Source organism: Lactuca saligna, chromosome 5 (genome assembly GCF_052625555.1).
Source record: "Lactuca saligna cultivar CGN05327 chromosome 5, ASM5262555v1, whole genome shotgun sequence".
NCBI classification, from domain to species: Eukaryota; Viridiplantae; Streptophyta; class Magnoliopsida; order Asterales; family Asteraceae; genus Lactuca; species Lactuca saligna.
This window is the reverse complement of record NC_136421.1, coordinates 174670180-174685087: the sequence shown is the minus strand read 5'-3', so window position 1 is coordinate 174685087 and position 14908 is coordinate 174670180. Positions and strand designations below refer to the sequence as shown.

The window sequence follows — 14908 nt, the reverse complement described above, 5'->3', positions numbered from 1 at the left end:
TCAGAAATGAAAAACAAATAGATCCAATGGAATGAAACCGAGAGATTCTGAGAGATCATCGAGTAACTCACAAAAAATTGTTCATATTGTGTTGATTGTTGCCAAATTGAGAGTTGTTTCTTCAAAAATCACATCAATCTTCGAAGACCTATTGTGATACCAATTGTAGTGAATTATGAACATTTGGTTTGACATGCAGAATTGTATGAACACAACGAACATGATAATTTAGATGCTAAAAGATGTATTCGATTATAGTAATGAGTACAAAAAGAGATCTAGATCTAGTTCTACATAAATATCTCAATCACTAATCACAATAAACTACATCTCTCAAACATATTCTACTAGTGGTATCTATCCCACTATATATAAAGATGCTAGAAAGACTCTCTCTCTCTCTCTCTCTCTCTCTCTCTCTCTCTCTCATGTCATAAGGCTCCAATCCCACATGTGCAAGTGTGTATTCTCAAAGAAGCCATTACAAAGTTAATCCATGAATAACTTTGCACCTTAAGAGATTCAACCGTTTCTTTTATAAATGAATAATATGAACTTTAAGAATGATTCCATATTGTTCTACTTTTATATATTTCTCAAATTGATTATCAACTTCGATATCATGCAATTCACCATTTTGAGTTTTGGATGATATATACTTTACTATCAATCGATTTTCAACTAAACAACACTTTTATACGCTACTCCAACAAACAATATTTTTCGAATTTGATAATATTACTTTTAAAAGTTACGTGTGGAACAGTGGAAGTTCTTCTAAAAAATATCTATCAAAAAGAAAAAAAAAAAAAAAAAAAACTTTTTTGAGTTTCTCTTTCCTATTGTTTGTTATTTATTTATTTATTTATTTTTCAGGACAAGAAGCTCCGTGCTCCACTTTCTCAGAATGGGCCCCTTGGTCAATTAATATAGAAAAGACGAACAACGTCGAAAGAAGGCTTCAATGAAATTGGTCCAAAATGTAGCGGGTCTATTTAACAAACTGAATGTGCGCTTGGTCCTTTTTAGGCTTTAGCCTATGTACAACTTTCTTCTCCATAGACATGCAACTAGCCAAACTATCAAGCACACAAACTTTGATTTGCCAATTGGGGGATCCTCTGATTGAAACGTGTAAGAGAGTTTCAGACTGCTGACCACGATACACTCTTTCTTCTTCACTCTCTGCTCCACTGTTGATTCTCTTCTCGGACTGAACGCACACTGATTGTTAGTTCTGTGTTTCGATTAAGTACATTCACGAGAATCAGGTGATTTGTTTGTATGAAAGTACGACTTGATTTGGGTTTGATTCGGAGAAGAAAAGTATGAAGTCTTTGATTATCGGGTCTTTTGCTAATAAGGTTTCCGTTCATTCTCCTCCATTACCAAATTCACCTTCTGTATTCGTATCAGCAGGTATTTCATTTGCGTTTTTTACTGGATTCATTGGTTTTATCAATCTGTTGGCTCTGAAATTATTTATGCATTCAATAATGTCTCCATATGGGTTTTTGTTAAGTCTTCAGAGAAACTAGAATACCACCGACGTTTTTGTGGGCGTTTTGCCATTGATAACAAATTCGTTTTGTCGTTATTGTGCGATTTGCTTCAATCCCTTCTAATTTCCTGAAATAATTCACAAATATTGAGTTTTTCTTTTTAACATGTAAAACGAATGTCCCCTTTTTGTTACTTGTCATGAACAGGGATGTGATTTAGCTATCTGTTCATGTTGTTTCTTCTTATACTGTGTCATATTTCTTCGACTCACTTCTCATTATTCTTACACTTTATAATTTCAGGTTCTCTTCATGTATCATTAAGATCATCAAAGAGTAACAGAGTCATTAGATGTGAATCAAGTCTTGTGAGACACAATCTTAACAGTTTTAATGAAAATTTTCTATTTTCAAGAAAACGCAACACAAATCATGTTGCAAATGCAGTTTCTGAACAACCTATTGAACCTGAATCTTCAAGCCCTCAAAAACTTCTTCCAAATGCTTTTGATGCTTTCTACAGATTTTCAAGACCTCACACAGTTATAGGAACAGTAATATTCCAACTTTTGACTTTTTACAACAAGCTTTCTAGAGGGCATTCTCGTCTTTTGTACAACTTGTTTTGTTTCTTTTTCTTGTAAAAGCATGAATGACTTATGTGTCATCTTCTTAAACAGGCTTTGAGCATACTTTCAGTTTCACTCCTTGCAATTCAGAAGCTTTCAGATTTTTCTCCACTATTCTTCATTGGTGTCTTTGAGGTTCTTGAATTTTTTATATGCAAAATTGTAAAATAAAAATAATAAGTTAAATCTTCTCTGTATTCCAGATTAATTCAGTTTCTTTTTACATTCTTAACATTGAATTTTCAGGCGATTGTTGCTGCATTCTTTATGAATATATATATTGTTGGCTTGAATCAGCTATCTGATATAGAAATAGACAAGGTATGTTTTAAGAAAATCAAAAAAATTTATCTTTTTAGCAACTTCTATCAAGTTCTTTTTGTAATACTAAATACATTTCTCAGGTTAACAAGCCATATCTTCCGTTAGCATCTGGAGAATATTCTGTTAAAACTGGTGTTATCATTGTATCCTCATTTGCATTCATGGTAAATAAACTTTACCTAATTTCGTTTTGATAGAATATCTAAAGTGTGTTATTTTTATACATAACAATTTCAACTGACATTATCAATTTACTATTCTACCCCTCAGAGTTTTGGTCTTGGATGGATTGTTGGTTCATGGCCTTTATTTTGGGCACTTTTCATAAGTTTTCTTCTTGGCACTGCATATTCAGTCAATGTAAGTTGACATAATTTGAGTATTATATTAAAATTCATTATTTTTCAAATCCAAATAATTAGTGGTAAATTGGTAATTTCAGATGCCAATGTTGAGATGGAAGAGATTTGCTCTTGTGGCAGCAATGTGCATTCTAGCTGTAAGAGCTGTAATTGTTCAAATTGCATTTTATCTACACATTCAGGTAATTATTAATATTTTTTCTACCCCTTTTACACTCTAAAATATAAAACCATTTCTATTATTGTATTGTAATTCAGATACATTTTACTAATTGTTAAACACGTCTGTTCAAATTCAAATGTAATAATTTTTATGGGAGAAAGATAGTAATTCTTATCATTCTTGAAGTTTTTTAAACTATCCTCTGAAAAAGAAAGAGAAATATGATGATTGTGATATTTTTTCACTTTCATTTAATATTTTAGTTACTAATTTATTTAATTTCTAGACTTTTGTGTATGGAAGAGTTGCTGTGTTTCCAAAGCCTGTGATATTTGCTACTGGATTTATGAGTTTCTTCTCTGTTGTTATAGCATTGTTCAAGGTAAACTCCTTTATCCACTTCTAACAATTTTTTCATGCTTTTAGAAGTCAAACTTGTGGATTTTTGTTAATTTATTAAGTAAATGTTACCATTTGTGACTACTTGTTAATAATGTAAATAGAAGTTATATGATAGTAAAGAGTAAAATACAGATAAACATGTTGGACATATTTACCCTTGACTACTTTTACTTTCAACATTTTATTTTTATCAATTTAGCAATTAACCGTTTTCCTATAGTGGTTAAACACTTAAACTTAAACCATTATACCTTTTTTGAAGATTTAAAAAAAAAACATTTTTCCTTGTTACCTGATTTGGTTATAATATCAGGACAAAATACAAAAAAAAAAAAAAAAAAAAAAAAAACACAACAAACAATTAACATTTTTATTGATTTAGCCACTAAGCTATTTATTTTTATTGATTTAGCATCTGAATATATATGTAATAATTTTCTATATTTTGCCATTTAGGACATATTGTCTGGATAAATGATGTTAAGGTTATGTTTGGTATACTAGCTGAAAAGCTAGCTGTTAGCTGAAAAGTTAGTTGATAGCTGAAAAGCTAGCTGATAAAAAATGTCGTTTGGTAAAACTAGTTGAAAACCTAGCTTAAAAATGTAAAATGACATAAAAGAACATTTAAAATAATGTGTTTTTAAATATTAAGTCGTTATTTCTGCATTTAGTCAAAAAGAAACATCCATATATATATATATATATATATATATATATATATATATATATATATATATATATATATAAAGTAAATAAGAAAAGTACGATGATTATTGACAGGACATACCTGATATTGTTGGGGACAAGATATTTGGCATTCAGTCTTTTACAGTTCGTTTGGGTCAAAAGCGGGTTAGTGTTATTATATACCAACTACACAGTTTCAGAAATACTAATTATAGAAAAAAATTTATAATTCATATGTGAAGTGAAGTGACATGTCATCTTTTTATAGGTGTTTTGGATTTGTATCTTATTACTTGAAGTGGCTTATGGTGTTGCCATTTTAGTTGGGGCATCATCTCCTTTTCTTTGGAGCAGATACATAACGGTAATAAATCAATAATTCATAATCTTTTAATTCTTTTATAGTAAAAAATTTATGTCGCCTTTTGACTTTTGAGGTCAAACCTTTATGGATCTTGTTACAAATTTGCACCAATTTTTGTTCTGTTATGTACTACTTGTCGTGGGGTTTATTTCAAGTTTCTATTAAATCTTTGTTTGTTTGCGTTGACCACTTGACCTAAAAGTCAAAGATGGTAGTTCTATTGAATAAAAATATTAATTTTTATTTTTTAAAATATTTGTAGGTTATGGGCCATGCGATACTTGGTCTAATGTTATGGGGTCGTGCTAAGTCAACTGATCTAGAGAGCAAAACAGCAATAACCTCATTTTACATGTTCATATGGCAGGTAAATGTTTTAACTAACTCAACAAAAGTTTTTCCAGTTATGCAAAAACAGTTTGTTTTTTCTCAATTTATGCAACAAAGTGTTCTTTTTATATGCACTATACAATAACTCGATAACATTTCATTTTATGACAAAAGAATGCAATATATTGTATTGGTAAGGGTTTTAATCGGTTGAAGCGTGGTTACATAATTCGTGTCAGTTGTATAAATCGATAAAAAATGTGAAACATTGTTGCATAAATCGGTGAAAAACTTAAACATTGTTGCATAAATTGGTAAAAATATGAAACATTGTTGCATATTTTGGGCAACAACTTTTATTTTGAGTGATTAACTTTTGGAACCATTTTATGCAACTTCTTCCAAACAAAACTTCATTTTTTTTTAAAAAGGCTAAATGCAACAATTGGCAATGTACTTTAGTGAATTTTCTATAATAGCATCTTATTTCTTTGTTTACAAAAGGAGTTTTGACCTTTTTAACCATCAAAGTATCAAAATTGACAGTATTTAGCCACTGAAGATCTGATCACGCTAAATTGTACCCTAAACTTTCATTTTTGGCTCAATTTGCCCCCTCCGACCTGCCCAGTTACCTGGTTCCCTGCCTACGTGACATGCTAAAATAGACCTTGAACTTCTATTCATGCTAAATTAGACCCCGGACTTAGAATTTATTTATTTATTTATTTTATTTATTTATTTTTTATTTATTTATTTTTAATTAAAACTAAACTCGGTTTTATGTTCTTTTTGAAGTTCTTTATTTTCATATTTTTGATTTTTTAGTCAAAACTAAGAGTAAATTACACAAATGGTCCCTATGGTTTAGGGTAATTTGCGCGTTTGGTCATTATCTTATTTTTTAGGGTAATTTGTGTGTTTGTTTTTGTTACACGTTTGGTCCCTATCTTATCTAAAAAACTATTTTACCCTTGATTTTTCAATTTATTTAAATAAACACACACCTAACCCCACACCCCTCACCTTATCTTACCTATCTCACCATTTTTCCCTATTTAAATAATAGTTTTTTAGGTTAAATAGGGACCGAGCGCGTAACAAAAACTAACAGTAGGGACTTTCCGAGTTAAAAAAATAAGTTAGGGACCAAACATGCAAATTACCCCAAACCATAGGGACCATTCGTGTAATTTACTCCAAAACTAAATTTGGTTTAAAATTTTTTTTTCGTATTTTTTCTGTATTTTTAAAATTTTTATTTTATTTATTTTTCATCAATTTGATAACTTTTTTTGACCTTTTTCAAAAAGTGTAAAGTGAGTGAATATACTAGAGTATTTACATTTTCGGCGTTTGAGGTTTTTTTTTTTTTTTTTTTTTTTTTTTTTTAAATTTTGATTCAATGTGTGAGATTTACGATTTATAATTATTAAAATAGGAAAACTAGTTAAACTTATTAAAATGTAACTTGCAAATTAAATGATATTTCTTTATGTGATATCAGTAGTTTAAATTCAAGATAATATTTTTCAATATGATAATAGACTACAATAAAGAATAAAAAAAATAATAAAGTCCGACTCTATACAAAAACTTGTTTCAATATTTTAAATTGATATTTTTTTTCATTTACTTGATTCAAAATAAATAAAAGACATCGGAAAAATCATAAATAACTAAAATTATAAAAACAAAATAGAAAACAAAAGGTCAAAGAAAAAAGGTTATCAAATTGATGTAAAATAATACGAAAAAATGAAAAAAAAAAACAAAAAAGAAATTAATACCAAGTTTTGTTTCGACTCAAAAGAAAATGAAAATAAAAAAACTTAAAAAAAAACATTAAACCAAGTTTAATTTTATAAAAAAAAAAATCATAGTTCTAGGTCTAATTTAGCATGAATAGAAGTTCAGGATCTAATTTAGCATGAACCGGGTATCCAGCTACAGGTCGCAGGGGGCAAATCGAGCCAAAAATCAGAGTTTAGGGTCCAATTTAGCTTCAATGGCTAAATAGATTCAATTTTGATGCTTCAATGGTCAAAAAAGTTAAAACTCCTTTACAAAATAGTACTTTGAAAATTTTTAATGCAATTCAAATACAAAGCAATTAGTTTCACTGCTATAATTAGGTAATTTAAATTCAAGGTACAATGCTATAAATAGGTAGATATTTCAAAGTACAATTTTTGAATAAGAATAAAAATGGTAAATTACACGGATGGTCCCTGTGGTTTAGGGTAATCTGCGTGCTTGGTCCTTAACAACTTTTTTTTAACTCAGACCGTCTCTACTTTATATTTTTATTGCACGCTTGGTCCCTTATTGACTTGAAATAACCGTATTACCCTTTTTTATATCATTAATCACGTTTTATGTTTATGTTAAATTAAAAAAAAACATTAATTAAAAATAACATGGTCCCACCATCCCAATACAAATTATCCTTATAGGTTATCACCGACCACTTAACCACCTGCAACACCACCACAACCGTCGGTTTCCCAAACCACAGGGACCATTTGTGTAATTTACCAAAAAAAAAATAACAATAGAATCATGTAATTGAAAAAATGAAAATAAGATGCTATAATTCAATAAGTGGAAGTATATTGCTATTTCTTGTATTATGGTTATCTTTGCGCATTCTTTATAGTTCCCATTATTCATTGGATAAAACCGTTATTTGTGTTTGCAGTTGTTTTATGCGGAGTACTTGCTCATACCGCTTGTGAGGTGATGTGCAACTGCATTGATGTGGGGCCCACTCTTGTTGTTTATTTATTGTTATAGTTTTGCCATCATTCCGGCTCAAAATGGCAGAGGAGCTAGGGTTAGGGTTAGATTTTTGAGACTTGTAAGTTGTAACATTTGACTTTATTTTATGTTGTGGAGATTTTTTTTTTTTTTTTTTTTTTTTTTTTTTTTTTTTTTTGTGTATTTGTATTCTTTTATGGCAAAAATCGTGTTTTGTTAGTTGTGATTAAGTTGTTCTTTTGACTTTATGGCTGGAATAGTGACATATCTATTAAGTGTTTTTATTTAATGAAGAAATAACGATTTAACCGTATAAATTAGAAAAATGTTATGATGAAGTAGTATATCAATATTGGTGGTTCGTAGACATTGGTGAAGGGGAAAGGTTGGGGTGGGCCAATGCAATTTAAGAACCTAGACCATGTCGACTCTATTTTCCAAATCAAGAAAGAAAAATCTAGTAAATATCTTTCTCTATTATTTACTAATAAAATAATAAATATTAACATGATATTTGTAATTTAAGTAATACTCTTTCCATCTCAAAATTATTGTTTACAGATAAAAAAACACACAGATTAAAGAAAACATTAATTACCATTAATTTTATACAATAAAATAAAAGTTTTGTTCTTACTTTGCATTTAATGTTTTATTAAATGTTTAGTTGATTAATCAATAAGGATGGGATATTTTGATAAAAATATTACTTATTTTTAGAAATAGATTATTATTTTGGAACAAACCAAAAATAAAAGATGGACTATAATTTTGAAACGGAGGTAATAATACAAAATTGTTAGTTTATATTTAATACAAAAAAATGTTTAAACATAAACCTGTTTATAACATTTATAATCAATTTTATATATGAATATATATTTAAGTGCATCGTTTTTTGCATTAGCATTAATAAAATGATAGTTTTGTTATTACTTTGCATTTAATGTTCCATTAAAGACTTAGTTAGTTAATTAATAATGAGGGGATATTAAGTTCATACATATTGATCTCATAGTCGATTTAGTCTCTATATTTATTTTTTTATTCAATTAAGTCCCAAATACCAGTAATCGTATTCAATTTAACCCTTTGACCCGGTCAACAGATCATCCAACTTTCAAAAATTACATTTTTGGCCCAGATTTCAAAATTTATTACAAATTTGGTCCAAAATTTACACTTTTAGCCTTGATTTTAAATTTTGTTACAAATTTGCTCCAAACTTTACTATTTTGCATAAATTTTAGAATTTTATTATGCATTCATCCTAACTTTAGTTTTTATTACAACGTTTTTTCTCGAAAAATTGTTTCTAATATGTATTTTCACATAAAAATCTTATATTTTCTATATAAAAAACTTTTGTGTATATGAAGTATCTAGTTATAAAAATATATATTTATTAAGTATATAAATATATATAAATCCGTTTTTATAAAAAATGTATACAAACACCTATCACCTTATATATATATATATATATATATATATATATATATATATATATATATATATATATATATATAGGTTTGTATCTATATTTTTTTATAAAATCGTGTTTGTTTATATTTTTTTTTATAAAAACGTGTTTGGCTAATTTTATAAATAATACTTTTTTGTATACATTTTATAAAATCGTGTGTGTATACATTTTATAAAAGCGTGTTTAAATAATTTTTTATATAATACGTGTTTATATATATTTTATAAAATCGTGTTTGTATACATTGTATACAAACACGTATTATATAAAATTTATTCGAACAAGTTTTTATAAAAAAATGTAAACAAACACGATTTTATAAAAAAATATAGATAAAATAGGTGTTTGTATGCATCTTTTTGGTAAAATACGTTTTTGTATACATTTTTATAGAAACAGATTTGTATATATTTATATACTTAATAAATATTTATTTTTAAAACTAGATATTTCATATAAAAAAGCTTTTTAAAAAAAGTTTTTATATAGAAAAATATAAGATTTTTAAGTGAAAATACATTTTTTTGTATAAATATGATTTTATAAAGAAAAAACATATTAGAAACAACTATTTGAGAAAAAAAAAGCTGTAAAAAAAACTAAAGTTAGGATGAATTCATAATAAAATTCTAAAATTTGGACAAAAAGGATAAAGTTTGGACCAAATTTATAACAAAATTTAAAATCAGTGCCAAAAGTGTAAATTTTGGATCAAATTTGTAATAAAATTTTGAAATCTGGGCCAAAAATATAATTTTTGAAAGTTGGATGATCTGTTGACCGGGTCAAAGCGTTAAATTGAATACGATTACCGGTATTTGAGACTTAATTGAATAAAAATATATATATATATATATATATATGAACTAAATCGATTATGATGCCAATATGTACGGACTTTATTGCAGTTTTTCCAAAAAATATTTAAGCATAAACCTGTTTATAACATTTATAATCGATATATATATATATATATATATATATATATATATATATATATATATATATATATATATATATATATATATATATATATAGAAGTGCATCATTTTTGCACTGACTTTATATAATAAAATGTTAGTTTTGTCATTACTTTGCATTTGATATTCCATTAAATGCTTAGTTGGTTAAGTAATAATGATGAGATATTTTAGTAAAAATGTTATTTGTTTTTAGAAATTGACAATTATTTTGGGAAAAAAAAAAGATGAACTATAATTTTGGGACAGTTGGAGTAATACAAAATTGTTAGTTTATATTTAATACCAAAAAATGTTTAAACATAAACCTGTTTATAACATTTATAATCGATTTTATATATGAATATATATATATATATATATATATATATATATATATATATATATATATATATTTAAGTGCATCGTTTTTGTACTGACTTTATATAATAAAATGACAGTTTTGTCATTAATTTGCATTTAATGTTCCATAAAATGCTTAGTTGGTTAAGTAATAATGAGAGATATTTTGGTAAAAATGTTATTTATTTGTAGAAACTAACTATTATTTTGAAACAAACCAAAAATGAAAGATGGATTATAATTTTGGGATGATGGGAATAATACAAAATTGTTAGTTTATATTTAATACAAAAAATGCTTAAACATAAACCTCTTTATATATTTATAATCTATTTTATATATGAATATATATTTAAGTGCATCGTTTTTGCACATAAACACTAATATATTGTAAAATAGTATAAGCTAATTACATGTATGGCCCACTTGCTTTTGGAAGTAAAATTGTGGATTTAGAAAGATGTTGATGGCATTGCTAATCCTATGTCACGTGAAAGAAGGAAGGTTTGCAAGATATATATTAGAAGTGATGTAGATGCTCTAACATACAGGGAGGTATGTTTGACTTTTCTTTACAAAAAAATATGTAAAAAATGGGATTTTACATGAATTTTGCAATCAACATTTTAAAATGTCAATCAGCTAAAATATAGATATATACTTCATGACAAAAACATTAATTATGTCGACACATATTGCCATGCTATCCATTGTTTTCAGGATATATGAGACGACTCTATTGGCTTCGACTATCTTATACGACCCCTTTCAATATGGACATGATTTTCCTTCATCCATTTGTCTGTTTTCCTTCATTTTTTTTCTTAATATCAGTTCCCCTACTTTGAAAGAGTAGTTTGGGACCCTCTGGCTGTAGTAGTTTTTTTGTTGGTATAGTGTGCTTGTCGGATGGAGTATATATATTTTCTTTCACCTAGTAAATCCACGTTGGTCTGGATGTCTTCTTCATTTTCCTTAGTTTTTGGATTATTATCAACCTGCTATGTGGGCATGAATACTTTTGGTGGAATCACTGCTTTAGATCCGTATTCCAGGCTTGAACGATGTATCCAGTGTTCTGATTGTTGTCATGTAGGCCTATAATACATTGGATGGTTCTTTCACCCATCATCCCCGCGTGTATTTATATACTACTTTATGGAAAATTACCAACTATATCGACCCCCCATTGCTTGAAAGGAAAATGACTTGATATGCTTACCAAGGTAGTTGCGGATAATTTTGAAATTGTTTCATGTTCTTCACATTTTTCACATTTTGGCATTGCTTGCTCGGCATCGCAATACATTGTTGGCCACTAGTTTGAAGTTTCTCAACCTTGCTATTTTTATACGATCATAATTCGTCCTACATGGCTCCCCTTATCCCTTCACATGTTTCTATTATTATGTATTCCAATTGCTTCTTGTTTAAGCATATGAGTCAAGGTGATAAGTATCCCTTTCTGTACATTTTCCATTACGGATGGTATACTTCGATGCTTTGATCTATATCTTTCTTGCTTCCTTCTTGTCTTTTGGCAATATGCCTTTTGTAAGGTACTCAGATTATAAGGGTCATCCAACTTCCTTGTCCTTTATCTATATCATGTATTTCATTTTTGTCGATGCTTTTTGTAACCGTTGAAAATAAGATCTAATAGACACGTAAGGAAACCAAAAAATAATATTGAGAATTATATGTCGATTAATTGTGATAAATAAATCTAATTATTATTATAATTATCAAGTTTCGTCCAACCTGTTGACAACTGATCTTGATCGTAGAATAACTGCACGGATCGAACTCCTGTCCTTAAAAGTTTTTACTTTGCTTCTATTGGTAGTAAGCAAGAGAGTAAAATCCCAAGATTTAACAACAATAGAAAATGATAAACGCAAAGTGAATACCGAGAAACCAGGAAGAAATCATAGAGAGAATGAGAGAGCTTTCATTTTTTGTGAGTATCAAATACGGCTCCTAGGAGCTATATTTATAGGCATCGACACCCTAGAAGGCAGAAAATGGTCCACATAGGCCGGCCCCTGGAAATCCTAGGGCAACGACTTGCTCTCCCAGCAAGTCGTTTTCTGGGCCTTCCAAAATATTCCGACTTGATCTCCATGAAGTCAACGACGGTCAACCATTTGACGGGATCAGTCAAACCGACTTGAGCCGAACTCGTCAAAAATAAAATCTTCTCAGCTCTCAATGACCAATGTGAAGTGCGAAGTGCACCTAAATCGTGCCATTTCACGTACTAGCGGCAACGGCTAGTGTTAGGCTACACTAGGCGCGCACGTAGGCTTGGCCCATTCCTTTGATCCACTAAAGCCTTTGAAGGTCTATCAAGAGAAATGGTATATAAACCCATAAAAGGTTTTTTTTCCCTATCAATGTAGGATATAGAGAACTTGCCAACATGCAAGATTTCCTCTATAATTTCCAATAATCCCCCACTAAGTTGGAAAGTTTCCTTTCACTCAAACGCATGATGTCACTTGAGTATCATGAAGATTAAACCCTAGTTTAATGAAAACAAACAATAAGAGACCAATTTAATGGTATCCTTATAGGTTTAAACCATGAACCTTGTGACCTCTCTGGTTTACACCCACACATCACATGCCGTCTTTGCATTCCCCTAAGCATTATAAATCCTTTTCATGAGCCTTTAGAAGATAAACCTTTGATCTCCACTTGAGGCGACACCACCTCATTCTCGATCATATAGGAAAAGTTTTACTACATCTTTGTTGCTTAGATGTCTCCAAAACTTTGTTAAGAGTCGTAACTCAACCTCGTTCTCGGCAACGACGTAGTATCCTACCTTACATGGATCTATCATTAATGATAGTATCTTCTATCGTTAGTGACTTCGTTGTTAACCTTTAAACTTGAGAATTAGGAGCACTAATGCCAAATTTAGTTTCCATCACTAAGCGATTCTATTGTGGTTTTAGATCCATGACTTTTGTGGTAGATGTAACCAAATCTTTCGTCAGAGGTTTGGTAAACGGATCTACCAAGTTCCTACTTGTCTTGACATAGAAAACCTTGATGGTACCATATTCAATTAGTTTTCTCACAAAATTGTGTCTTAGACCTTCATGTCTCGACTTCCTATTATACACCGCATTATATACTTTAGATAGTGTGGCCTCACTATCACATTACATGGGTATTGAAGGCACTAGAATATCCTATAGATGGATATCCATAAGTAGATATCGAATCCATTTTGCCTCTTTGCCCGCTGCTGCTAAGGAAATTAGCTCTGCTTCCATCGTTGAATGAGGTATGCATGTTTGTTTCTTGCTCGCCCAAGAAATAGAACCACTAGCTAGAGTATAAATCCAACCACTTGTGGATTTCGATTCACTGGTATGATCTATCTAGCTAGCATCCAAATAAACTTCTAGTATTCCATTTCATGACAAATACATAAACTCAAAAGTACTTGTCCTTTCCAGGTATCCTAGTACTCTACCTACTGCCTTCTAGTGCTCCGTCCCTGGATTGATAGTATATCGACTTAGTTTTTTTTTACAATGAATACTCTGTTAGGTCGAGTGCAATGAGTAGCATACATCATGCTCCCAATTTCACTTGCATATTCTAGTTAAGCCACTGCTCGTCCAGAATTTACAATAAGTTTCACACTTGAATCAAAGGTAATGTTGAATTCCTTAATATGCAAATGTTGAAATTTTGTCAAAATTTTCTCTATGTAATGAGATTGACTTAGAGATATCTGACCGCCTGTCTTTTTCACCTTAACACCAAGAATTGTATCAACTTCACCAAGATCTTTCATCTTAAAGTTTGAGGATAGGTATTTCTTCATCTAAAGAATATATTCTAAGTGAGTTCCAATGATCAAGATATGATCAACATAAAGACATATTACTACTATGTAATCAGATGTGTATTTGGAATAAATACACCTGTTAGCACTTGTGTTAAAATCCGAAAACAGTCACATTAGTATCAAATCTCTAATGCCACTATTTGGGAGCCTCCTTCAACCTGTACAAGGATTTAACAAGTCTACAAACTTTGTTTTCATGTCTGAGTATTACGAAACCTTCAGGTTGCTCTAAGTAAATCTCAGCCTTGAGATAACCATTTAGAAAGAGTGTCTTCACATTCATTTGATGAATGTATAATCCTTTCAAAGCTAATAGTTATATGAGAGTTCTAATAGAACTAATCCTAGCAACTGGGGCATATGTATCAAAATAACTGATCCTTTTTCATTGCTTGTAGCATTAAGAAACTAATCTTGCTTTATAGGAAAATATGGATCCATCTGGATGATATTTTCTTTTGAATATCCATTTAGATCCTATGGGTCTCCTCCCCTTGGGTAGATCATCTAACTCCCAAGATCCATTACCCATAATTGAGTCCATTTCATCATTGATGGCTTCCTTCCACATAGGATCATCTCTAGATGTCATGACTTTAGTAAAGTTCTTAGGATCATCATCCAAATTAATGGAAAATATGACATCTCTTGTCACTTTCTGTTGTGTTCCTTCGACCAAATAAGAATAGAAGTCGTCTCTAAA

The 14908-nt window shown here is 29.5% G+C and overlaps 1 protein-coding gene across 1 annotated transcript; it reads left to right on the top strand.

Moving 5' to 3' along the window:
• Window positions 1-971: 971 nt before the first annotated feature.
• HPT1 (homogentisate phytyltransferase 1) lies at window positions 972-7774 on the top strand. The gene is made up of 12 exons (XM_078957399.1): window positions 972-1419; window positions 1806-2056; window positions 2183-2266; window positions 2378-2452; window positions 2536-2619; window positions 2726-2815; window positions 2898-2999; window positions 3267-3362; window positions 4166-4237; window positions 4341-4436; window positions 4699-4803; window positions 7468-7774. The coding sequence occupies exons 1-12, from the start codon at window positions 1329-1331 to the stop codon at window positions 7507-7509; spliced, it is 1188 nt and encodes a 395-aa protein (XP_078813525.1). The 5' UTR covers window positions 972-1328; the 3' UTR covers window positions 7510-7774.
• Window positions 7775-14908: the final 7134 nt, after the last annotated feature.